This window comes from Pongo abelii, chromosome 4 (genome assembly GCF_028885655.2).
Source record: "Pongo abelii isolate AG06213 chromosome 4, NHGRI_mPonAbe1-v2.0_pri, whole genome shotgun sequence".
NCBI classification, from domain to species: Eukaryota; Metazoa; Chordata; class Mammalia; order Primates; family Hominidae; genus Pongo; species Pongo abelii.
In genome coordinates this window covers 102705965-102731781 of record NC_071989.2, presented here as the reverse complement: position 1 = coordinate 102731781, position 25817 = coordinate 102705965, and the positions used below count along the sequence as shown (strand labels likewise).

The 25817-nt window shown below is 36.9% G+C and overlaps 1 protein-coding gene across 18 annotated transcripts in view; it reads left to right on the top strand.

Annotated features, from left to right (window-relative positions):
• The window catches only part of MCTP1 (multiple C2 and transmembrane domain containing 1), a 607542-nt gene that overhangs the window by 326750 nt on the left and 254975 nt on the right, over nucleotides 1-25817 (top strand). For all 18 annotated transcript variants that reach the window (XM_054556461.2, XM_054556460.2, XM_054556462.2 and 15 more), the window contains one exon: nucleotides 21696-21838. In XM_054556461.2, the coding sequence (XP_054412436.1) occupies nucleotides 21696-21838 (143 nt within the window). The remainder of the gene's footprint in view (nucleotides 1-21695; nucleotides 21839-25817) is intronic.

Genomic DNA, 25817 nt, shown 5'->3' with positions numbered 1-25817 from the left:
CTGGGTGGCTTCAACAACAGACATTTATTTCTCACAGTTCTAAAGCCTGGGAAGTCTAAGATCAAGGTGCCAGCAGATTGGGGTCCTGGTGAGGACCTGCCTCCTGGCTTGTAGACAGCCACCTTCCTGCTGTGTGCTCACAAGGCCTTTCCTCAATGCATGGAGAAAGAGAGAGCTCCCGTGTCTCTTCTTTGTCTTATAAGGACACTAATCCCATCAGGAGGGCACCATGCTCATGATCTTATCCAAACCTAATCGCCTCCTGAAGTCTTTACTTCCAAATACCATCACATTGAAGGCTAGAGTTTCAGCATACGAATTTGGCAGGGAGTTGCAGGGGTATAAACATTCAGTCCATAACACAGGCTGTGCCCCTCTTCACCCCTTTCCCTCTGTCTTGGGTGTCCTACCCCACCATGGCCAGTCTTCTTTCAGTATTTATTCAAGCTTCACTGCTGCTTGGACACCTTCCCTGATCCATTCTAAAATCAATGACAAAGAAATGAAGAATTAAAAGCAAGGGAATAACAGAAAAACAATCATAAGATTTTGGAGAATGAATTGAAATAAGGAAGACTAGAAGCATGGAGACAAATAGGAGACCATTGACTTGCCTTTTTTCTCAAATTGAATATATGAATAGTCTAAGAAATGTATTATTTCATTACCGTGGTCATTTGTGATGTATTTTAATCACATTGTAATATAACTGCTTGAAATTATTCCAGTTAATGATAGTAATTAATCTACAAAAGTCATGCAACTATTTATATTGTTATTACTTATGGTTTTAGTTGATAAGGAGATTTTTTTGGTTGTTTTTTAGGGTCATAATCATTTTTTTCATGCATATATTCTATAGGATCTGGTTATTTTAATGGCACTTTTTGGATACTTATACTTAGGTTTATTTATATAATATTTGTAATTAATTATAGGCTTTTTCCCTTGACTTAACAAAGCCAATGAATCCTCTGAAAATAATAATTACTACTTTTTGCTGTATACTTATGTATTATTATTTTTTAGGGATAGGGTCTTGCTCTGTTGCCCAGGCTGGAGTACAGTGGCACAATGAGAGCTCACTGCAGCCACCAACTCCTAGACTCAAACAGTCCTCCTGTCTCAGCCTCCCAAGTAACTGGGACTACAGGCATACCATCATGCCCAGCTAATTGTTTAAAGAAATTTTATAGATACAGGGTTTTACTGGTGTTGCCCAGGCTGGTCTCAAACTCCTGGCCTGAAGAAATTCTCCCACCGTGGCCTCCCAAAGCCACGGTGTGAGACACTGTGCTTGTTCTATTTATGTATTCTTAAATGATTAGGAAAAATAGATAATTAGTAACTGTTATCTCAATTGAAATAAATCATTCCACATATGAAATCAGAGATTTGATAACCATTTTAATATGTTTGTAGTTCTTTATTTAAATTTAATTATATTGAGTCAAGTTTTCAGATTGTTAAGTAATTATATTACTTTGTCTTCATGTTGAGTAAGATGAAGAAAAATTGCTAATAGTTATTGGATGTTTATTTTGTGGGAGGAACTGTGCTAAGTACTTGATATGTATTATGTAATTAAATCCTCACAATGACCTTAAGGAGGTTCTATAATCGTCTCCATTTCTATCTATGTGCATCTTCTACTTGTGCAAGTCCACACAGCTTATAAGTGCAGGAGCAGAGATTGGAACCCAGGCTTTCTAACTTGGAGGTCAAACTCTGAACTACCCTGTACCACACTAAACCATCTCTATTACAGATGGAGTGGTCATGAGCCTTTTCATCCCCCTCAGAAATATAGTAAGCAATCTCATACTTTTTAATTATACTTTTCTATAGAGCACCATTAAGCAATTTTATTTGTTGCAGAAAGAAACCCAGTTTTAGGCTTCTGAATAAGTGCCTAGCTTAGCAAAGGTAATACATTAACAGTAATGTATGTCATTCATACAAGCCAACAAATATTTATTGAGCACTTGAGTACCTGCTTTGTGGCAGGTTCTGGGATGCAAAAATGGTCTCTGTCTTCATACTATTTTTGGTCTAATGGAGACAAAAGACGCTAAATAACTCATCTTCCCCATCAAATTCACTGAGCGGGTGTAACCAATACTCTGTTATGCTAATGGTACAGAATTAATAATTGCCAAATTGATTGAGATCCATGGCTTCCCTAGTATACAATCTTGTCTCTCATGGGGGAACCAGGAGATAGATTATGGAAGGGCTGAGCCCAAAAATAATAGTTTGAGGTAGATGGGACAAGTCGGTTGATTGGAAAAGATGACGATGGTTAGGCATCACGGTGTAATGAAGTAAATTTGGAATCTAGAATCAAATAGCTCTTGTAATGGATTCTAGAGCTGCCACTGCTTACAAGTTAGGTAACCAGGTCAAGCAGCCTAATCTTTCTGAACCAGTTTACTCATCTTAAAAATACTGAGAATACTAATTTATTCATTTGCTTGACAAACATTTATTAGATGCCTCCTATGTGCTAGTTTAACCCAACTCACAGGGCTAGAGTTATAACTAAATAAAATATTGTATTAAAAGCACAAGGCACACAGTAGATATTCAAGAAAGTTAGTTCTCTCCCTCCTCAAACCAATGGTTTTTTTTTTTTTTTTCATTTAGTGGACTTTGTCTTTCAGTTCTGTAAATGAGAAACCCCCTTGCCCAGGAATGGCCAGGCTATGGGAAAAGCTGGTTCATCCCCCATAGTCTTATTAAACTGAATTGAATGGGACTCACACAAAATTGATTGGCTCTATGAAGTCATATGAATCATTCTAATTAAGAAACATGCTTTTCTAGAAGGAAAATCTATTTGAAAGTTGTTTCTTAATTAGAATGATTTAGGGTGCAAGCTAAGCTTCTGGTAACAAGAGACACAACTTTTCTGATAATTTTTAAAATTATATTTTCTTCCACATGAACCCCAGAAAGATCTAGAGCTGATGAAATGGTTCTGCTCTCATCACTGTGTGGTTTCCATCTCTTGTCTAAAGCAACTGCTCCATTTTCACCATAAGACCCGGAAGTTGCATAGGTCACTTACTCTCACATCCCACAAGGAAGGACATGGTTACATGGCCACACCTGTTGCTTGGAGAATAAGATATTCTCTGATGGGAGGACCAGGCATTCTGCTAAAACTCAGAGACTCTATTCAGTGATAGTGAAGGGAAAGGGGGAAAATGGCTATTAAGGGTTCAACCTGCCACAGAAGACAAATTAGGATCCATAGTCTCCATGGTAAGAGTGTAAGATGATAAAAATTTACTCATGTTTGTGCAAAATCTCCTGAACAAGGAGAAGCTTTGAATACCGACACTGAGCCAGAGTTCTGGGGCCTGGGTTCCCCACAGCAGTGCTTGTGGGTGCAGAATATGGAGTGAAATGTAGTCCAAGAGGAATAAAATGGCCTGATTTGTATATGATGGAGAGAATTCCATTAGGACTTAGAGGATGGGTTTGAAGGAAGGCAGAAGGACCAAGCAGAAGGCTGTAAATAATCTAGATAAGGAATGATGGGGCAATGGTGGCAGAGATCATTTCAAGAGATATTTTACCAATTGAACAAAGGTCTTAAGAACAGATGTCAGGTGGGCTAGGCTGAACTGGTGGGCTAGGTTTATTACAAATGGAAATTTAATAATTAGAATCCACAGGACTTAGGAATTTGTTAGAGTAGAATGAACTGTGATTATAAATGGACCTAAAAATATTTAATGGCTCAAATGTAATAGAAGTTTATTTTTAACCTACATAAGAGTCCAAGGCAGGTGCTTCTGATTGGCAGATTGCTCTCTGTGCAACGATTTTGGAACTCAAGTCTCCTTTGATCTCCCATCACTTTTAACTTGTTTTATTTTAAGAACCACATTTTGTTCCTTGGCATATTTAGCAGTGGAAATAATACCATTATTGAATTTATAACAACTCTGAATTGAAAGGTATAAAGCAAAAGAAGTGCATATATAGAATAAACAGATTATAGAAGCATCCACTAATGGGAAATGTCTCTGTGATTATTGACCTTTAGCAATAATCAGTTTGGGAATTCAGAAATTAAAACACTTCTACTCAAGTTTCACTAGTTTTCTACATTTTTAACTTAATCTTGCTAGAACCTTGATGATAATTTCCCAGACACAGTTAACAAATGATGCTCTGCCCCATTTTTTAAAAATTGCATTCATTATTTACCTAAAAGGGAGAAAAATGTAATAAATTTTAGAAATAGTTCCTTTAAGTATATTAATAAAACAGGTTTTGGTGTTCTACGTGGTAATTTTTAGTTTCCTGGAAAATTCATTTATGTGGAATGGCTTATTCTCTGTCAAAGACATGCAAGAGAGACCCTCATATCAGAGACCCTCAGAGAAATTTGGGAAATCCCCTCATTTTAAGGATACAAAACTGTATACAACAGAGCCTAAGTGACTTTTCTAAGATCATAGTGCTTGTAGACATGTAGACAATAGACACAACTAACTCTTTGGCTATAGGGGTACTGGGGCTACAGAATCCAAATAAGAAGAAAATCCCAGAGTCATTGCAATTAATAATACCCAGTGTGACCCACAGATGAAAAGGGCTGCAAACGAAGAAAAGCCCGTTGAAATTGATGTATTTTTAAAAGTTATTGGTGACACTCAAGGAAACAGTTTCAGAAAAGTATTGGGATAGCCAAGAAAAAAAAAAGGATTGAAGAGGCATAATACTTTAGGGTCTATTTTAAAAAATATTCTGATTTTTTAAATAGGAAAGTTAAAGTTCTTTTAAAAAAGTTTAATTTTTTAGATTTGATTTTTTGTTAGGATGGCTATATAAACATGGTAGCATATTTCAGCAGAATTCCCAGGAAAAATAGTTTCCTTTTGGTAAAAAAAAATTAATAGTACTATATATTGTATCTACTGAGTCATTACATCAATTACCAGTCATAGAGCGAATTCCTGGAGGAGATAGGAGTAAGGTCCTTTGGAAAAAATGACATCTAGGATAGTTGTTGTAGTTGCTCAATGTCACCAAGTAATATGCAACTTACATTCAAAATTAAAGCAATCCATATTTTAGTTTACCTAAACTTCCAGAAGTTATCAGAAATTTGCATTTAGATACCACCTGCTGTTTATGTCAGATATGAAAGGGAATTTGAATAAGTTTTATGAATAAGTATATCCCAAATACATCCATACATGTGTATCCCAAATTATTCATGTTGTATTTGGGATACAACATGAATAATTTCTTCTTGCATCTCTTCAACTCTGCATTTAGGAGAGAAAACTAAGCCTAAAGATTACCTGAACTGCCTTCTACTACTCTTCAGGAAATAAATTTATCTAGTGCCATCCTATGCTACACTTTACCATGCTATTATTTTAAATTAATCTATGTGCTGTGTCATGGTAACTTCATTAACCAGAAATTTTAAATTCATTGGAATATTCATGTTCATTATGGAAAAAATGTTGGTTTACTTTTATTTTATTATATGAAGCCACCTGTGATTATAAACCTCTTGCATTTAAATTTTAATGTATTTAGTTATTTAGCATTATGAAGTATTTCCATCCTAGGGCATAACAAGTCTCCAACAAAAAATGAGGGAATAGAATAGCTTATGGAAATTATTTTAACACGTCTATAAGGTACCCTTTTTGAAGATTTTTATATCATTGATGTTTTGAATGTCACTATTTTTACAGCCTCTCAAATGTGAAGGACCTTATTCTACAAGGATACCCTCTGTTACAATTGGACAGCAAAGGTAGCCAGCTTTAAATATTTGTAGGAAGATCAGTTATCTTCAGAAAGATCCAGCTTAAATTTTAACTGTCCCCACAATATATATGTTCACTTCTTTTTTTCTTTTGTCTTTTTTCTTATTCCTCCTCCTCCTTCTTCTTGTGATACTGAGTTGCAATTTGGCATTGTTTTTGATGAAGACTTAGCATTATTGAGTAGTTGTAGATTTCCCAAAACGTGAGTAGCTGTTTCTGTTTCATTAAGTACTAGGTTTGGAATGAGACTGATTTAAACTTGTTAACCAGGAGGCTTATTTATTCTGAGCATGAAAAGCAAGAGTACCATTAATAGACAGCTATTTACATTTTAAATATCTTTAATACTAGTTTAAAGGAAGATAGGCTGCCATCTTGTGTATGCTGTGTTTATTGCTATATAAAAACGGACACATTCAGACCACGTTTAGTTGTGTTGTCTTAAATAACACAAAAGGCTTTAAATATTACACAGAATGTTGAAGTGTCCATCAGTATCCTGCCTTGTAAAAAATAAATAAATATAGCATTAAGAACATATACTCCTTTGCTACATGAGTAAACATTATAGAAACCGTCTAATTCCTCTTTTTAAAGGAATTTTATCCCAGCATTTAGAAAAAATTGATATTTCCTAGGTCTAGGATACTCTAGAACTTTTAGACCATGGAATTTATAATTACAAAATAATGTTTTTATAAACAAATTCTGAAGTTAAGGCTACCTGACAAAATGAATATGTGAAAGGTTGCTCTTGAATATGACATTAATAACAATAAAATCTGAATTTTACTGTAGGGTGAATACTTTCTAGATTCATCTTTCATACTTTTTGACTTGTTTTCATTTCATTTATCATCATAAAAATATTTCAATGAAAGTAATGGTCCAGATAATAACAACAAAGCATATGCTGCCAGAAAATGCCTGGGAACTTCAAAGTGTGTGCCCTGAAGGCTCCCTAACCTTTGGTTTCAATAGCAGAACCACAGGCCTCTCTATAATTTGATAAGTACTATTGCCATCTTGTGGTTTTATGCAATATTGCAACAAAACAGCACTGGCATATGAAGCTATTGATTTTTTTGAGTCTTTTGAACCAACAAACTAAATCTTTTTTGTATAGCATGTTTATTGAAGATTAACCACATACCACGTATTAGTGACTTGGATTTCCTGGGAGTTCTATTACAATAAAATTACTTAAATCCACTGTAAAGTCAATAATAATATAATCTTGAAAACATGGATAATTTCCCTATAATGAAATATAAGGAAGTAACATTTCCCAAAGAGAGATCCAAGGATTGTTGGTCCTAAAAGATGCACTGAAGAAAAGTAGTCCTTATAGTCAAAAAAAACCTAGTAAGTGATGCCTGTCAAGCCTCCTTCTTGGAAAGTCATAGTGAACGTTCATTTATTTCAAGGCTAGAGAAAAGGAATCTATTTAATTTTCTTCTAAACCAGTATTTTCCAAATATACTTGACCATATAACTCCTTTAAAAAATAAATAATAGCTATTAATGTCATCAGATAATATCTTGCTAAAATATACTTGGTAAAAACACTTTCAAACATAGATTAGTGCATTAGTTAAAAATCTTTCACTGAACCTAAATTAAAAGAACAATGTCTCCAGTTACCCATGTTGGAATCACAACAAGCTGAGGGTCTTGAAATATTAAGGACTCTCAATCACTAAAAGTCCCCTAAATTAAGAATTTGAAAATGATTAGAAATTTCTTTTTAATACTTGGCTATTAAAATTATGAAATTTTAATAACAGTACCTAAAAGCCACTAAGTGATGGTTGGAAAGAGAAATGTAGCAAATTTTATCCTATGAAGTCAAAACAAAGCAGAGAAAATTAGATGACGAACTACCATGAGTTGTTCGCCTGGATCTGTTTTTCCTGTGCTAATGAAATTTGCTGACATATTTACCACCTTTAAACCAGGTCACCCTGTGACCAAGACCACACATTTATAAAATATTGTACCATCATAATATGTTTTCGGAGATCCTAACAAGCAGCCTCTGTCTCTCTCTGACACCAGTCTCGAACATCTCTGTGTCTATTGCACACTGAAAAATCTGTCCTTGAATTTTAACTTAACTCTTCGACCTACTCTTGTTAGCTGACATTTTACTTCTTCAAGCCATTGGATATTTACAGTGTCATCAGAGATATGACACCCAGCATGAGAAGTGTTGTGTTTGGTGACAGCCTAGTGTAGCAGTTAAGTTCAGGTTCCAGCAGCCTAGTTGTATGACTTTGGGGAATTTACTCCCTTATTTCATGCTGCGATTTCTTCAGCTGTGAACTCAAGATAACAATAGAACTCATCGCATTGGCTTGTTAAGTGGTGTGTGATAGCTGATAAAAGTGTTCAATAAATGTTAGCTATAGTTATCTAAGTTCCCTTTTATAATGGAAGTGATACCATCAAGACCCAGCAGACCACCCAGCAGGATTCTAGGAACCATCTCTACCCAACCTTCAGGGGATTTTGACACTTAAGCTACACAGTGGTTGAGAAAAAATGTTTCTGGGAGGGAACAAGAAGCAAAATGCTTCTCAAAAAGATTAACATCTGAGTGTACAGGCCTCTGTGCTAAATTACTAAAAGTTGTATCAGTATTTTTACATAATAGCTAAACTAAATGAAGTTGACATTGTGTACTACCAATAACTGCAGAGAAACCCAATAAGGCCAGATTTTGTGCGACTGCATTTTTTGTAAAAGGATTATTCCTAGTTTTGAGGGGAACAAAGAAATAGATCATTGTAACGACACTTTGAAATGAGAGAAGGCTTTGTGATCATGTGCAAGAAAAAGCACTAGCTGAACTAGCCCTCAGTTTTGAGATTGAGTCTGGGCCCTGCCACATCCTTGGGTTTTTTTGTTTGTTTGTTTGTTTGTTTTGAGAGAGTCTCGCTTTGTCGCCCAGGCTGGAGCGCAGTGGCACAATCTTGGCTCACTGCAACCTCCGTCTCCCAGGTTCACGCCATTCTCCTGCCTCAGCCTCCTGAGTAGCTGGGACTACAGATGCCCGCCACCACGCCTGGCTAATTTATTGTATTTTTAGTAGAGACAGGGTTTCACCGTGTTAGCCAGGATAGTCTTGATCTCCTGACCTTCTGATTCACCTGCCTCGGTTTCCCAAAGTGTTGGGATTACAGACGTGAGCCACCACGTCCGGCCAGCCACATCTTTATTAACTGTATGACTTGGAGCAAGTTATTAACCTTTCTTGGTTTTCTCACTATAAAATGGAGGCAATAGTAGACTCACTGAGATAGTGGTGATTAAACAAAAGTATGAGAGCTTTATAGACCAGAATAAATACTTGTCAATAGTGGTATTATATGTAGTATTGAAACAATTGCTTAATACTTTTACACAGTAGTTATATGCCACTGTTTTAGAGTTAAAGAAAAATATGGGTGTCTGGGTTTCCTAAATTGCTGAATAGAAGAAACATTGGGCTTGGAGTCTGAAAGTCTAAATATGCCCTCCATTCTTGTCACTTATTAGCTTAATTGTTATGATATTTTGGGCAAGTAACATAAAATCCCAGATTGTTCCTCACCTGCAATATAGATTGATATTAATAATATATGCTTTTTCCAACTCAAAGTCAGTTTGAAGATTGTTTAATCTGTTTGTGCTGGTATAAAAAAATACTTGAGACTGAGTAATCTATAAATACACAGTTTTAGATTTCTCATAGTTCTGGAAGCTGGAAGTCCAAGATCAAAGCACTGGCAGGTTTGGTGTCCAGTAAGGGCCTGGTCTCTGCTTCAAAGATATTGCCTTGTTACTGGGTCCTCTGGAAAGGAAAAAACATTTTGTCCTCATGTGGCAGAAGAGACAGAAGGGGAAAACATCCCCTCAAATCCTTTTATAAGGTATTATTCTATTCATGATAGAGTCCTCATGGCCTAATCACTTCCAAATCACTGTCTCTTAATACTGTTACATTGGGGATTAGTTTCAACATGAATTTTGGAAGGGAAATAAATATGCACGAATTTATCAAATATTAAGGATATATTTGATAGTACTCTGTACACAGATTCACTTATTCATTTACTTATTTAACAAATACTTATTGAGACTAAGAAGAGTAACATCAGCAAGATGGCAGAATAGGAGATTACACCCCTTGTCCAGTCACAGAAAGACTGATAAAAACAGCCATCCACACACACAAATACTTCCCTGAGCTCTGGATTCCAGGTGAAAGGTTACACCACACTAGTGGAGTACAGAATGGGAAAAGGCACAGTAAAGGGCTGGAAGGACAGTTTCACTCTACCTGAATCATTTTCCAAACCAGAATGGTGTGAGGACTAGAGAGATCTCCTCTGTTCAGAGCTCTCCTGTAAGGAAAGAGAGTGAAGTGGATATCTGATTTCCCCGCAGACCTAGGCTCCAGGCCCACTCTAGCACCAGCTGGTTCCAGCAGAAAGAAAAAAAATGGCATCCAAGAATACTTTACCCAGAAAGTCTTTCCTTCAGAAATGAAGGAGAGATATAGACTTTCTCAGACAAACAGAAGCTGAGCAAGTTCATCACCTAAACCTGGATTACAAGAAATGATCGAGAGAGTTATTCAAGCAGAAATGAAAGGATGCTTCTTAGCCAAACATATGAGAGCATAAAACTCACTAGTAAAGATAAGAATATAGTCAAATCCAGAATTTGACTAATACTTATTATTCTAATACTATAATGGTGGTACATAATCATTTTTAAATTTATTATGAAAGTTCAAAGACAAAATTATTAAAAATAACTATAGCAAAGGATTTACAAAACAACTAAAAAACAGTTAATAAAATAGCAATAATAAGGTCTTACCTATCAATAATTACCTTTAATGTAAATGGATTAAATTATCCAATCAAAAGACAGAGTGGCTGAATGGATTAAAAGAGAAAGACTCAACTATATACCACCTACAAGAGACTTACTTCACCTTTAAGGACACATATAGATTGAAAGTAATGGTATAAAAAAAGATATTCTATTTAAATGGAAACCAAAAGAGAGCAAGCATATCTGTACTTATATCAGACAAGACAAACTTTAAAACTGTAAAAGAAAGATGATAATTATATAATGATAAAGGTGTCAGTTCATTAAGAGGACATAACAATTGTAAATATATATGTACCCAAAATTGGAGCACCTACAAATATAGGGCAAATATTAATAGATCTGAAGGGAGAGGCAGACTGCAATACAATAATAGTAGGGGACTTCAATGCCCTACTCTCAGCAATGAACAGATCATCTAGACAGAAAATCAATAAGGAAACATCAATCTTAAACTACACTCTAGACCCAGTGGACCTAAGAGTCACATATAGAATATTCTGTTCAGCAGCACATCATTCTCAAGCACACACAAAATATCCTCCAGTTAGATCCTATGTTAGGCCACAAAACAAATTTTAAGAAGTATAGGAAGATTAAAATCATATCAAGTATCTTTTTTGATCACAGTGATATGAAGCTAAAAATCAAAAACAACAGTATAACCAGTATGATGCTAGCATAAAAGCAGACACATAGGCCAATACAGCAGAATACAGAGCCCAGAAATAAATCCATCATATGTAGTCAATTAATTTTTGACAAAGATGCCAACAACATACAATGAGGAAAAGAAAGTCTCTTCAGTGAATAGTGCAGAAGAATGAAATTTGACCCTTATACCATATAAAAATATCAATTCAAAATAGATAAGACTTAAATGTAAGACCTGAAAATGAAAAACTACCAGAAGGAAAGATAGAGAAAATGCTCCTTGACATTGGTCTTGCCAATGACTTTTGGGATATGATGCCAAAAGCACAGGCAACGACAGCAAAGGTAGGTACATGGGAATACATCAAACTGAAAAGCTTTTGTGTAGCAAAGGAAACAATCAACAAAATAAAAAAGTAATCTATGGAAGGGGAGAAAATATTTGCAAACATACCTCTAATAAGGAGCTAATATCTAAACTATATAAGGAACTACTACAACTCAGTAACAGAAAAACAAATAACTCGATTATCAAAACAAAATGGCAAAGGACCAAAATAGAGATTTTTCCAAAGGAGACATACAAATAGCCAAGAAGCATAAGAAAAGGTCCTCAACATCAGTAATCATCAGGGAAATGCAAATGAAAACCACACTGAGGTATCAAATCACACCTGTTAGGGTGGCTATTATTAAAAAAAAAAAAAGAAAACAAGTGTTGGACAGGATCTGGAGAAAATATGACCCTTGTTCACTGTTAATGGGAATCTAAATTGGTGCAGCCATTAAGGAAAACAGTATGGAGATTTCTCAAAAAAAAAAAAATAGAATTACAATATTACCTAGCAATCTCATTTCTGGGTATTTTTCCAGAGAAAATGAAATCAGGATCTAGTAGCGATATCTGCACTCCCATGTTCCATTGCAGCATTATTCACAATAGCTGAGATATGGAAGCAATCTAAATGTCCATCAATGAATGGATAGTGCTATAAGTTTGACTGTATGTTTTCCTCCCCATCAAAATTCATATGTTGGAACCTAAGACCCAGTGTGATAGTTTTAAGAGGTAGAGCCTTTAGAAGATGTTTGAGTCACAAGCATTCTGTCCTCATGAATGGGATTAGCACCCTTATAAAAGGGCTCAAGGGAACTAGTTAGGCCTTTTTGTCCTTTCACCTTTTGCCATGTGAGGACACAGCAGCAAGGTGCCAACTTGGAAGCAGAGTGAGCTTTCACCAGTTTTCAGAGCCCACCTCACATTTTTCTTTTTTTCAAGTTTAAAGATTTATTATATATATATTTCTTTTTTATTTCCATAGGTTTTTGGGGAACAAGTGGTATTTGGTTACATGAGTAAGTTATTTAGTGATGATTTTTGAGATTTTGATGCATCATCCAAGCAGTGTACACTGTACCCAATGTGTAGTCTTTTACCCCCACCGCCTTCCCAGCCTTTCCCCCTGAGTCCCAAAGTTCATTGTATCATTCTTATGCCTTTGCATCCTCATAGCTTAGCTCCCACTTATGAGTGAGAACATACGATGTTTGGTTTTCCATTCGTGAGTTACTTCACTTAGAATAATAATCTCCAATCTCATCCAGATTGCTGCAAATGCCATTAATTCATTCCTTTTTATGGCTGAGTACTATTCCATCACATGTATATATATAAATTTCTTTATCCACTTGTTGATTGATGGGCATTTGGATTGGTTCCACATTTCTGCGATAGCAAATTGTGGTGCCTTAAACATGCATGTGCAAGTATGTTTTTTGTATAAAGACATCTTTTCCTGTGGGCAAATACCCAGTAGTGGGATTGTTGGATTAAATAGTAGTTCTACTTTTAGTTCTTGAAGGAATCTCTACACCATTTTCCATAGTGGTTGTACTAGTTTATACTCCCACCAGCAGTATAGAAGCATTCCCTTTTTACCACATCCACACCAACATCTATTTCTTTTTTATTATTATTATAGCCATTTGTGCAGGAGTAAGGTGGCATTGCATTGTGGTTTTGATTTGCATTTCCCTGATTATTAGTGATGTTGACCATTTTTTCCTGTGTTTGTTGGTAATTTGTATATCTCCTTTGAGAATTGTCAACCCACAGAGTGGGAGAAAATCTTCACAATTTATACATCTGGCAAAGGACTAATATCCAGAATCTACAATGAGCACAAACAAATTAGCAAGAAAAAAATCACATCAAAAAGTGGGCTAGGGAGGTGAATAGACAAGTCTCACCTTTTTCTTTAAATCATATAGACTATGGTTATTAATTGTAGCTTCAATGTAGACTAAAGAAGAAGAATGTGGTCAAACTTTATCATAAAGGAGTCAGGCCTTTCATAAAGAATTATTTTCTTATGGTGAAGATTGTTACACACTGGAATGATTTACTTAAGGACATCACTAAGTTACCTTCTCCAGGGATCTTTAACAGCAGCAGAGACTCTGTAGGTCAAGATTGGTCTCATTCGTCAGCTTCACACAAAGATGAGAAATGGTATGATATATATGTGCATATGTGAAGTCCCTTCCTTTTTGTAGGTGTAGTAGAAATGGTGCAGGCATTAGAGTCAAATAGCCTTGGCTGGAATCCTAACTCCATCTCTTGCTAGCTTTGTATCCATGAACAACTTACTTGACAACTCTGATTTTCTTTCTTTTTTTTTAAAATTATAGTTTAAGCTCTGGGATATATGTGCAGAACATGCAGATTTGTTACATAGGTAACATAGGGTGGTTTGCTGCACCCATCAACCCGTCATCTACATTAGATGTTTCTCCTAATGCTATCCCTCCCCTTGTCCCCAACCCCCCAACAGCCCCCAGTGTGTGATGTTCCCCTCCCTGTGCCCATATGTTCTCATTGTTCAACTCCCACTTATAAGTGAGAACTTGTGCTATTTGGTTTTCTGTTCCTGTGTTAGTTTGCTGAGAATGATGGTTTCCAGCTTCATCCATGTCCCTACAAAGGACATGAACTCATTCTTTGTTATGGCTGCATAGTATTCCATTGTGTATATCTGCCACATTTTCTTTATCCAGTCTATCATTGATGGACATTTGGGTTGGTTGGTTCCACATCTTTGCTATTGTGAAGAGTGCCGCAGTAAACATACGTGTGCATGTGTCTTTATAGTAGAATGATTTATAATCCTTCGGGTATATACCCAGTAATGGGATTGCTGGATCAAATGGTATTTCTAGTTCTAGATTCTTGAGGAATTGCCACACAGTCTTCCACAGTGGTTGAACTAATTTACACCCCCACCAACAGTGTAAAAGCATTCTTATTTCTCCACATCCTCTCCAGCATCTGTTGTTTCCTGACTTTTTAATGATTACCATTCTAACGGTCGTGACATGGTGTCTCATTGGGGTTTTAATTTGCATTACATTTCTCTAATGACCAGTGATGATGAGCTTTTTTTCATATGTTTCTTGGCCACATCAGTGTCTTCTTTTGAAAAGTATCTGCTCATATCCTTTGCCCACTTTTTGATGGGGTTGTTTTTTTCTCTTAAATTTGTTCAAGTTCCTTGTAGATTCTGGATATTGGCCCTTTGTCAGATGGATAGATTGCAAAAATTTTCTCCCATTCTGTAGGTTGCCTGTTCACTCTGATGATAGTTTCTTTTGCTGTGCAGAGGCTCCTTAATTTAATTAGATCTCATTTGTCAATTTTGGCTTTTGTTGCCATTGCTTTTGATGTTTTAGTCATGAAGTCTTTGCCCATGCCTATGTCTTGAATGGTATTGCCTAGGTTTTCTTCTAGGGTTTTTATAGTTTTAGGTCTTATGTTTAAATCTTTAATCCATCTTGAGATAATTTTTGTATAACGTGTAAGGAAGGGGTCCGGTTTCAGTTTTCTGCATATGTCTAGCCAGTTTTCCCAACACCATTTATTAAATAGGGAATCCTTTCCCCATTGCTTGTTTTTGTCAGGTTTCTCAAGGATCAGATGGTTGTAGATGTGTGGTGTTATTTCTGAGGCCTCTGTTCTGTTCCATTGGTCTATATGTCTATTTTGGTATCAGTACCATGCTATTTTGCTTACTGTAGCCTAGCAGTATAGTTCAAAGTCAGGTAGCATGATGTGTCCAGCTTTGTTATTTTTGCTTAGGATTGTCTTGGCTACACAGGCTGTTTTTTGGTTCCACATAAAATTTAAAGTAGTTTTTTCTAATTTTATGAAGAAAGTCAATGGTAACTTGGTGGGAATAGCATTGAATCTATAAATTACTTTGGGCAGTATGGCCATTTTCACGATATTGATTCTTCCTATTCATGAGCATGGAATGTTTTTCCATTTGTTTGTGACCTCTCTTATTTCCTTGAGCAGTGGTTTGTAGTTCTCCTTGAAGACACCCTTCACATCCCTTTTAAATTGTATTCCTAGGTATTGTATTCTCTTTGTAGCAATTGTTAATGGGAGTTCACTCATGATTTGGCTCTCGTTTGTTTATTATTGGTGTATAGGAATGCTTGTGATTTTTGCACATTGACTTTGTATCCTGAGACTTTGCTGAAATTGCATATCAGCTTAAGGAGTTTTGGGCTGAGACAATGGGGTTTTCTAAATATGCAATCATGTCATCTGCAAACAGAGATAATTTGACTTCCTCTTTTCCTATTTGAATACCCTTTATTTCTCTCTCTTGCCTAATTGCCCTGGCCAGAACTTTCAATATTATATTGAATAGGAGTGGTGAGAGAGGGCATCCTTGTCTTGTGCTGGTTTTCAAATAAAATGCTTCCGACTTTTGCCCATTCAGGATGATATTGGCTGTGGGTTTCTCATAAATATCTCTTATTATTTTGAGATACATTCATCAATACCTGGTGTGTTGAGTGTTTTTAGCATGAAGGAGTGTTGGATTTTATTGAAGGCCTTTTCTGCATTTATGGAGATAATCATGTAGTTTTTTTCAATGGTTCTGTTTATGTGATGGATTACATTTATTGATTTGCGTATGTTGAACCAGCCTTGCATCCCAGGGATGAAGCCGACTTGATCATGGTGGATAAGCTTTTTAATGTGCTGCTGGATCTGGTTTGCCAGTATTTTATTGAGGATTTTCACATCAATGTTCATCAGGGAGATTGGCCTGAAATTTCCTTTTCTTGTTGTGTCTCTGCCAGGTTTTGGTATCGGGATGATGCTGGCCTCATAAAATGACTTGGGGAGGATTCCCTCTTTTTCTATTGTTTGGAATAGTTTTAGAAGGAATGGTACCAGCTCCTCTTTGTACCTCTGGTAGAATTCGGCTGTGAATCCATCTGGTCCTGGACTTTTTTTCATTGGTAGGCTATTAATTACTGCCTCAATTTCAGAACTTGTTTTTGGTCTATTCAGGGATTCAACTTCCTCCTGGTTTAGTCTTGGGAGGGTGTATGTGTCCAGGAATTTATCCATTTCCTCTAGATTTTCTAGTTTATTTATGTAGAGGTGTTTATAGTATTCTCTGATGGTAGTTTGTATTTCTGTGGGATATCAGTGGTGCTATTGCCCTTATAATTTTTTATTGCGTCTATTTGATTCTTCTATCTTTTCTTCTTTATTAGCCTGGCTAGCAGTCTATCGGTTTTGTTAATCGTTTCAAAAACCAGGTCCTGGATTCATTGACTTTTTTAAGGGTTTTTTTTTTTTGTCTCTATTTCCTTCAGTTCTGCTCTGATCTTAGTTATTTCTTGTCTTCTGCTAGCTTTTGAATTTTTTTGCTCTTGCTTCTCTAGTTCTCTTAATTGTGCTGTTAGGGTGTCCATTTTAGATCTTTCCTGCTTTCTCCTGTGGGCATTTAGTACTACAAATTTCCCTCTAAATACTGCTTTAGCTGTGTCCCAAAGATTCTGGTATGTTGTGTCTTTGTTCTCATTGGTTTCAAAGAACTTATTTATTTCTGCCCTAATTTTGTTATTTACTCATTTGTCATTCAGAAGCAGGTTGTTCAGTTTTCATGTAGTTGTGTAGTTTGAGTGAGTTTCTTAATCCTGAGTTCTAATTTGATTGCACTGTGGTCTGAGAGACTGTTTGCTATGATTTCTGTTCTTTGGTATTTGCTGAGGAGTTTTACTTCCAATTATGTGGTCGATTTTATAGTAAGTGTAATGTGGTGCTGAGAAGAATGTATATTCTATTGATTTGGGGTGGAGAATTGTGTAGATGTCTATTAGGTCCACTTAGTCCAGAGCTGAGTTCAAGTCCTGAATATCCTTGTTAATTTTCTGTCTTGTTGATCTGTCTAATATTGACAGTGGGGTGTTAAAGTCTCCCACTATTATTGTGTGGCAGTCTAAGTCTCTTTGTAGGTCTCTAAGAACTTGCTTTGTGAATCTGGGTGCTCTTGTATTGGGTGCATATGTATTGAGGATAGTTAGCTCTTCTTGTTGCATTGATCCTTTTACCATTATGTAATGCCCTTCTTTCTCTTTTTTTTAAATCTTCATTGGTTTAAAATCTGTTTCATCAGGGGCTAGGATTGCAACCCCTGCTTTTTCTTTTTTTCTTTCCATTTGCTTGGTAAATCTTCCTCCATCCCTTTATTTTGAGCCTGTGTGTGTCTTTGCACATGAGATGGGTCTCCTGAATACACTGTTGGGTCTTGACTCTTTATCCAATTTACTAGTCTGTGCCTTTTAATTGGGGCATTTAGCCCATTTACATTTAAGGTAAATATTATTATGTGTGAATTTGATCTTGTCATTTTGATGCTAGCTGGTTATTTCGCCCATTAGTTGATGCAGTTTCTTCATAGTGTCAGTGGTCTTTACATCTCGGTTTGTTTTTGTGGAGGCTGGTACCAGTTTTTCCTTTCCATATTTAGCACTTCTTTCAGGAGCTCTTGTAAGGCAGGCCTGGTGGTGACAAAATCTCTCAGCATTTGCTTGTCTGTAAAGGATTTTATTTCTCTTTCACTTATGAAGCTTAATTTGGCTAGATATGAAATTCTGGGTTGGAAATTCTTTTCCTTAAGAATGTTGAATATTGGACCCCAGTCTCTTCTGGCTTGTAGAATTTCTGCAGAGAGATCCGCTGTTAGTCTGATGGGCTTCCTTTTGTGGGTAGCCAGACCTTTCTCTCTGGCTGCCCTTAACATTTTATCTTTCATTTCAACCTTGGTGAATCTGACGATTATGTGTCTTGGGATTGCTCTTCTTGAGGAGTATCTTTGTGGTGTTTTCTGTATTTCCTGAATTTGAATGTTGGCCTGTCTTGCTAGGTTGGGGAAGTTCTCCTGGATATCCTGAAGTGTATTTTTCAACTTGGTTCCATTCTCCCCTTCACTTTCAGGTACACCAATCAAATGTAGGTTTGGTCTCTTTACAGAGTCCCATATTTCTTGGAGGCTTTGTTCATTCCTTTTCATTCTTTTTTTTGTAATCTTGTCTTTACACTTTATTTCATTAAGTTGATCTTCAATCTCTGATATCCTTTCTTCCACTTGATCAGTTTGGCTATTGATATTTGTGTATGCTTCACGAAGTTCTCATGCTGTGTTTTTCAGCTCCATCAGGTCATTTATGTTCTTCTCTGAACTGGTTATTCCATTTAGTAGTTCCTGTAACCTTTTATAAAGGCTTTTAGCTTCCTTGCATTGGGTTACCGCATGCTCCTTTAGCTCTGAGGAGTTTATTATTATCTACCTTCTGAAGCCTACTTCTCTCAATTCATCAAACTCATTCACCAACCAGTTTTGTTCCGTTGCTGGCAAGGAGTTGTGATCCTTTGGAGGAGAAGAGGCATTCTGGTTTTTGGAATTTTCAGTCTTTTTGTGCTGTTTTTTTCCTCATCTTTGTGGATTCATGTACCTTTGGTCTTTGCTGTTGGTGACCTTTGGATGGAGTTTTCCACGGTCATCCTTTTTGTTGATGTTGATGCTATTCCTTTCTGTCTGTTAATTTTCTTCTAACAATCAGGTCCCTCTTCTACAGTTCAACTGGAATTTGCTGGGGGTCAACTCCAGACTCTGTTTGCCTGGGTATCACCAGCAGAGGCTGCAGAACAGCAAAGATTGCTGCCTGCTCCTTCCTCTGGAAGCTTCATCCCAGAGGGGCACCCACCAGATACCAGCCAGAGCTCTCCTGTGTGAGGTGTCTGTTGACCCCTCCTGGGAGATGTCTCCCTATCAGGAAGCACGGGGGTCAGGGACCCACTTGAGGAGGCATATTGTCCCTTAGCAGAGCTTAAGCTCGGTGCTGGGAGATCTGCTGCTCTCTTCAGAGCTGGCAGGCAGGAACTTTTAAGTCTGCTGATGCTGTACCCACAACTACCCCTTCCCCCATGTGCTCTGTCCCAGGGAGATGGGAGTTTTATCTATAAACCCCTGATTGAGGCTGCTGCCTTTCTTTCAGAGATGCTCTGCCCAGAGAGGAGGAATGTAGAGAGGCAGTCTGGCTACAGCGGCTTTGCCGAGCTGCAGTAGGCTCTGCCATGTCTGAACTTTCTGTAGCTTTGTTTACACTGTGAGGGGAAAACTGCCTACTCAAGCCTCAGTAATGGCAAATGCCCCACTCCCCACCAAGCTCAAGCCTCCCAGGTCAACTTCAGACTGCTGTGCTAGCAATGAGAATTTCAAGCCAGTGGATCTTAGCTTTCTGGGCTCCATGGGGGTAGGATCCACTGAGCAAGACCACTTGGCAACCTGGCTTTAACCCCCTTACCAGGGGAGTGAACAGTTCTGTCTCATTGGCATTCCAGGTGCCACTTGGGTGTGGAAAAAAAACTCCTACAGCTAGCTCAGTGTCTGCCCAAATGGCTGCCTAGTTTTGTGCTTGAAACCAGAGGCCCTGTGACATAGGCACCCAAGGGAATTTCCTGGTCTGTGGGTTGTGAAGACCATGGGAAAAGCATAGTATCTGGGCCAGATAGCACCATCCCTCACGGCATGGTCCCTCATGGCTTTCCTTGGCTAGGAGAAGGAGTTCCCCGAACCCTTGCACTTCCTGGGTGAGGCAATGATGCCCCACCCTGCTTCTGCTCACCCTCCGTGGGCTGCCCCCACTGTCCAACCAGTCCCACTGAGAAGTACCGGGTACCTCAGTTGGAAATGCAGAAATCACCCGCCTTCTGCATTGGTCTCACTGGAAGCTGCAGACTGGAGCTGTTCCTATTTGGCCATCTTGCCTGGGAATCAACTTTGATTTTCTTTATCATCATAGGGAGTTTAGGAGGTGTCAAGGGATAATACAAAGAATCCAGTTCACTTATTAAACATGTGTTCCCCTTTCTCCTGATGTCTTTCTCTGAGACCTCCACCCCTTCCTAACATTCTAAAATTGAAACTTCTGAGCAAGAAAAAATATGGGACCAAGGATGAAATGAAGCCCACTTTAACACTCATCTTTTCCTAAGCCCATTAGACTAGTATAAAATTTTAGCAGCGTATATATGCTTTTAAAACTATTTAAATCAGTGAAGATTATTCAACATCTTTTTATAGTTGACCAGATGATATCAAGAGAAATATCAGATTAATCTCTATGATTTATAACTTTTATTAAATTTACACATTCAATATGCAATAGAGTGTGGTTTTAAAAAATAGATTTAGGGAGGCAAGTGCAGTTGTGTTACATGGATGTATTGCATAGTGGTAAAGTCTGGGCTTTTAGAATACCCATCACCCAAGTCGTATACATTGTACCAAATAGGTGGTATTTCATTCTTCACCCCTCTCCTATCCTCCTACCTTTTGGAATCTCCAATGTCTATTTTTCCATTCTTTATCTTCATGTGTACCAGTTGTTTAGCTCCCACTTGTAAAAGAGTGCATGTTGTTTTTGACTTTCTTTCTCTGAGTCATTTCACTTAGAGTAATAGCCCAGTTCCATCCATGTTGTTGCTAAAGACATGATTTCTTTCTTATGGCTGAGTAGTATTCCATGGCATATATGTGCATATATATATATATATATATATATATATATATATATATATATATATATATCACATTTTAGCCCAATAGTCTGTTGATTCCATGTCTTTGCTATTGTGAAAAGTGCTGTGATAAACATTTGAGTCAGATATCTTTTTGATAAAATGATTTCTTTTCCTTTGGGTAGATGTCCACTAGTGGGATTGCTGGAATAGACTGTTTTTAACTACCAGGACAAGGTTACAGGATTAAGATCAGAAGATGAAATAATAATAATTATTATTATTTATCACTTCAATATATAATAAAAAATTCATAAGAACACACTTAACTCTTATTTTTGCATAGATAATTTTAATTTAACTTTTCTTCCTTTAAATACTTTTTGTTGTTTTGATGAGTGGTTCTCTTGCTTCCAAACCAAGGCATGATTAACATGGATCAATCTGTATCTATTTAACAGGGACAAGTGATCCATATGTGAAGTTTAAAATCGGAGGAAAAGAAGTTTTTAGAAGTAAGATAATACACAAGAACCTCAACCCTGTGTGGGAAGAAAAAGCTTGCATTCTGGTTGATCATCTTAGGGAGCCATTGTATATAAAGGTGAGCCATTTATTTGTTTTTTCCTGATAGAAACTGATGTGGAAATCCCTATTTACTGAGTTTTATCATGTTTCTTTGTCTGATGAGAGTTTTCACCAGAGATGTGTTCTGCTGTTCACCACTCTAATCTATTGATAATATGATAGAAGTGAGATAGAGGGAAGGAGGAGCTAGCAGGGGCATTCTTCTCCAGGACAGTTCTCTTGCCAGTCATTTAGAAGGATTATGAAGTATATCCCTGGTGCTTGGTATTGCCAACTGATTTAGTGCACTTTGGGAGCGTATGAAAACAAGTTTCCATATAAGCTAACAGAAAGGAGAACTTACACAGAACCCAGTCTTTCTGTTTAAAAATTGTATTATTTAAGATCTGCCATTTCTGGCTGCAAGCAAAATGCTTTACTTGGAGCATGAGAAGGGTGAAGGCGATGGGGAAGAAAAACTCCTATCTCTATTAGATTACCAAAAATGGGGGGGTGGGGGTGGGGAGTCTTTCCTCTCATTTGATGTAATCAAAAGAAAGAGAAGAACTTGAGGAGTTACAACCTAGTTCCTATTCTGAGCCCTATTCCTTGTTTTATTTTCATGCCCAGCTTTTGTTTAATTTACATCTCTAGGTACTTATATTCTTTTTTGCTCCTAGGCTCTGACTGTTCATTCAGTGACCAGACCTTTCTCTACTTTTACCACAACAGCACATATCCCACCCTTTTCCCTAAGTTGTTACTACTGGCACATGAGCCAGGAATCTCATCTTTCAGCAATCACTAGGCATACTTCTTCCCCTCATATCATCATTGTATTACCTCTAGTTGTTTCTTTCCTCCACAGAAAGGAACAAGAAATAATCAAGTTGTTACCGAAATTATAAGAGGATAGTTTATAAGAAGGTTGAAAAGAGAATCTCCTAAGTATACAGTTAATTTTCTATAAGTCATTATGGGGCAAATAGACACACACTTGCATAATAAATTGTCTCCATTGGACATTGGCTAAAGAAAATCAATTCAATAGCATTTTTTTTTTTTTTTTTTTTTTTTTTTTTGCGGCAGAGTCTCACTCTGTCACCCAGGCTGGAGTGCAGTGGCACGATCTTGGCTCACTGCAACGTTCATCTCTTGGGTTCAAGCCATTCCCTTGCCTCAGCCTCCTCAGTAGCTGGGATTACAGGTACCCACCACCATGCCTAGTTATTTTTTGTATTTTTAGTAGAGACGGCATTTCACCATGCTGGCCAGGCTGGTCTTGAACTCCTGGCCTCAAGTGATCTGTGCTCCTCGGCCTCCCAAAATGCTGGGATTATAGGCATGAGCCACTGTGCCTGGCCTTAAATAGCGTTTTTGAACTGTCTTTAACTACGTAATATAGGATGGCACAATAATGTTAATATGAGAGTGTGCGTAGCCAACCCTTCTCCCACAAAAGGGAAGACCTTTGTGGTCAGAGATGTTTCTTCCCTGTTCCTCACTTCTAGAGAGAAAGAAATATCCACATGAGAAAAAGAGGAATTATCTTTGTAATAAGGAGCTGAGATAGGCAATGACAAAGGAATAAAGAAAAGACAAGTGGGCTGTGAAGGAAGTATTATTTCTGGGGTGGGGAGGTGGGAGATCAGGAGACATGAGTTAGAGCAATGGCAGGTATGAAGAAAATGGTCAGGAAAGAAAGCAGGTGTTAATAAGGACAGCAACAGGCTGTTTGGATCTCATTAATGTTGCTGAAGTGAAAAATCATGAGAAGAAAAAAGTTTATTTTTAATTACTTCTACTTTGGATCTATCCTTCATTAGTATTTTACTCCATGAAAGAACCATGTGACTGTCCTGTCTTAGAAAGGGTTACATATGAATTTCCTTAAATTATATTAGATATTGGTCAGGTGCTTTTGTTATTCTCTTGTGTTCAAGAGTAAGTATTCATCTATGCAGAAATCCAAATGCCAAAATGCATTTTTCAAAAGGAATGTCTTACTAGGCTCAAAAAGAAATAAACAAAAAACTGAAGTACGCAAAAAAAGGATGATGGTGTTCTGACTTATAAGTGGGAGCTACCTAATGTGCACACATGGACATAGACAGTGGAATGATAAACACTGTACAGTTGGAAGGATGAGGGGGTAGCAAGAGGCTAGATGATGAAAAATTCCTTAATGGGTGCAATGTATGTTATTCAGATGATGGATACCCTGAAAGTCCTGACTTGACTGCTATGCACAATCTTCACATGTAACACAACTGTACTTGTACCCCATAAATTTATACAAAATAATTTCTTTTTTTTTGAGACAGAGTCTCGCTCTGTCCCCCAGGCTAGAGTGCAGTGGCACTATCTCGGCTCACTGCAAGCTCTGCCTCCTAAGTTCATGCCATTCTCCTGCCTCAGCCTCCCTAGTAGCTGGGACTACAGGCACCCACCACCTCACCCGGCTAATTTTTTGTATTTTTTAGTACAGAAGGAGTTTCACCATGTTAGCCGTGATGGTCTTGATCTCCTGACTTCATGATCCGTCCTCCTCGGCCTCCCAAAGTGCTGGGATTACAGGCGTGAGCTACTGCGCCCGGCCAAAATTTTTTAAATTGTGGCAGAAATGGTCTTGACTTGAGAGCAAGAATATACATGTATGTATGTATATGTATAAATATACAGTATAAGTGTATATATGTATGTATCTATACATATACTGTATATATATAGTCTACATATATACAGTACACGTACATATACTATAAATGTACATATACTGTAAATGAAGACAGCAACACTGTATGCAGGCCAGAAGGCTTGGTTAATGACACACTATGAGTAAAGAAGCTAAGAAAGCAAGCCCAAAGGTTGTTGGGTTTTTTTTAAATCACTTTGAACTTTCAATATATAAGATTATGTAGCCACAATGTAACTTCCACCATACAGAAGAGGATACACAGTTACTTTTAAATATTTTTATGCTTTACTTACATTTTTACATTGTCACTTTTTACATTTCTATATGAGAAAGACAATTAAGTTATAGAAATCCTGCAAGTCTCTGAGATACTAGTACACATATAAAATGATGTTACTTGATTATATACAATACTTTATAATATTTTAAAACTATTAAATATACTTTTTAAATGCTTTCCTATTTTTTTCAGTTGATTTTCATTTTCTGTAAAATGCCTAGGGCTTTTTTTGGAAGAAAATCTCTAACTTTTTGCTTTATTTTTTCCGTTATTTGTGTTCCATTTTTTGCTTCATCTTGGGGGAAGAATCAAATAAGGTACCTTGGTGGAAATAATATTTGAAGTTATTAGAATTTCATACAAATTGCATCATTTGTATTGTCTCTATGCAGGCCTGCGTGACTGACTCAGTTCTGATATGAGCCCACATCCTCCACGACAGATTATTAATCTTGCCCAAAAGATTTCTTAGGGACTAATCAATTCTGTAGTGACTGAGAGTATGAAAATGCACCTGTGAACTAGATAGTTAGAACGCATTAAGTATACGACCCTCCTATCTATAGTTAGAGGAAAAAGAAGTCCATCAGTACCCTGTAATCTGATTTCTATCAATGTAAAAATTACCAAGGAAAACAAAATTCAGTTCTGAGCTAAGGTTATAAAAGTGCACTCAAGTTGAAGTGCTTGTATCATTTCTAGTAAAAACATTTTATTTAAAAAAAAATCTTGGAACTGTCATTTTTTAAAAAAAACTACACAAAATAAAAATATTCTTTGCAATTGGTTGGAATTTATGTAACTTTTAATTTTAATGAAAAGAGCATATTCTGTGCAGGTAAGAACAAGGTTTGGAGAATTAGCTATAAAATCTATATCTAATAAGGTAAGAATAGCAGCTGGGAGTTAAAATGCAGTGCTTTTAATTGAGACAGGAGCCACTTTAGTCTGCCCTGTATTCACAGTGATGCTCCAACACACATCTTAGATAATAGGATAAATTTGACACCCATTTCAGTTGAATTCAAATTCTGCATT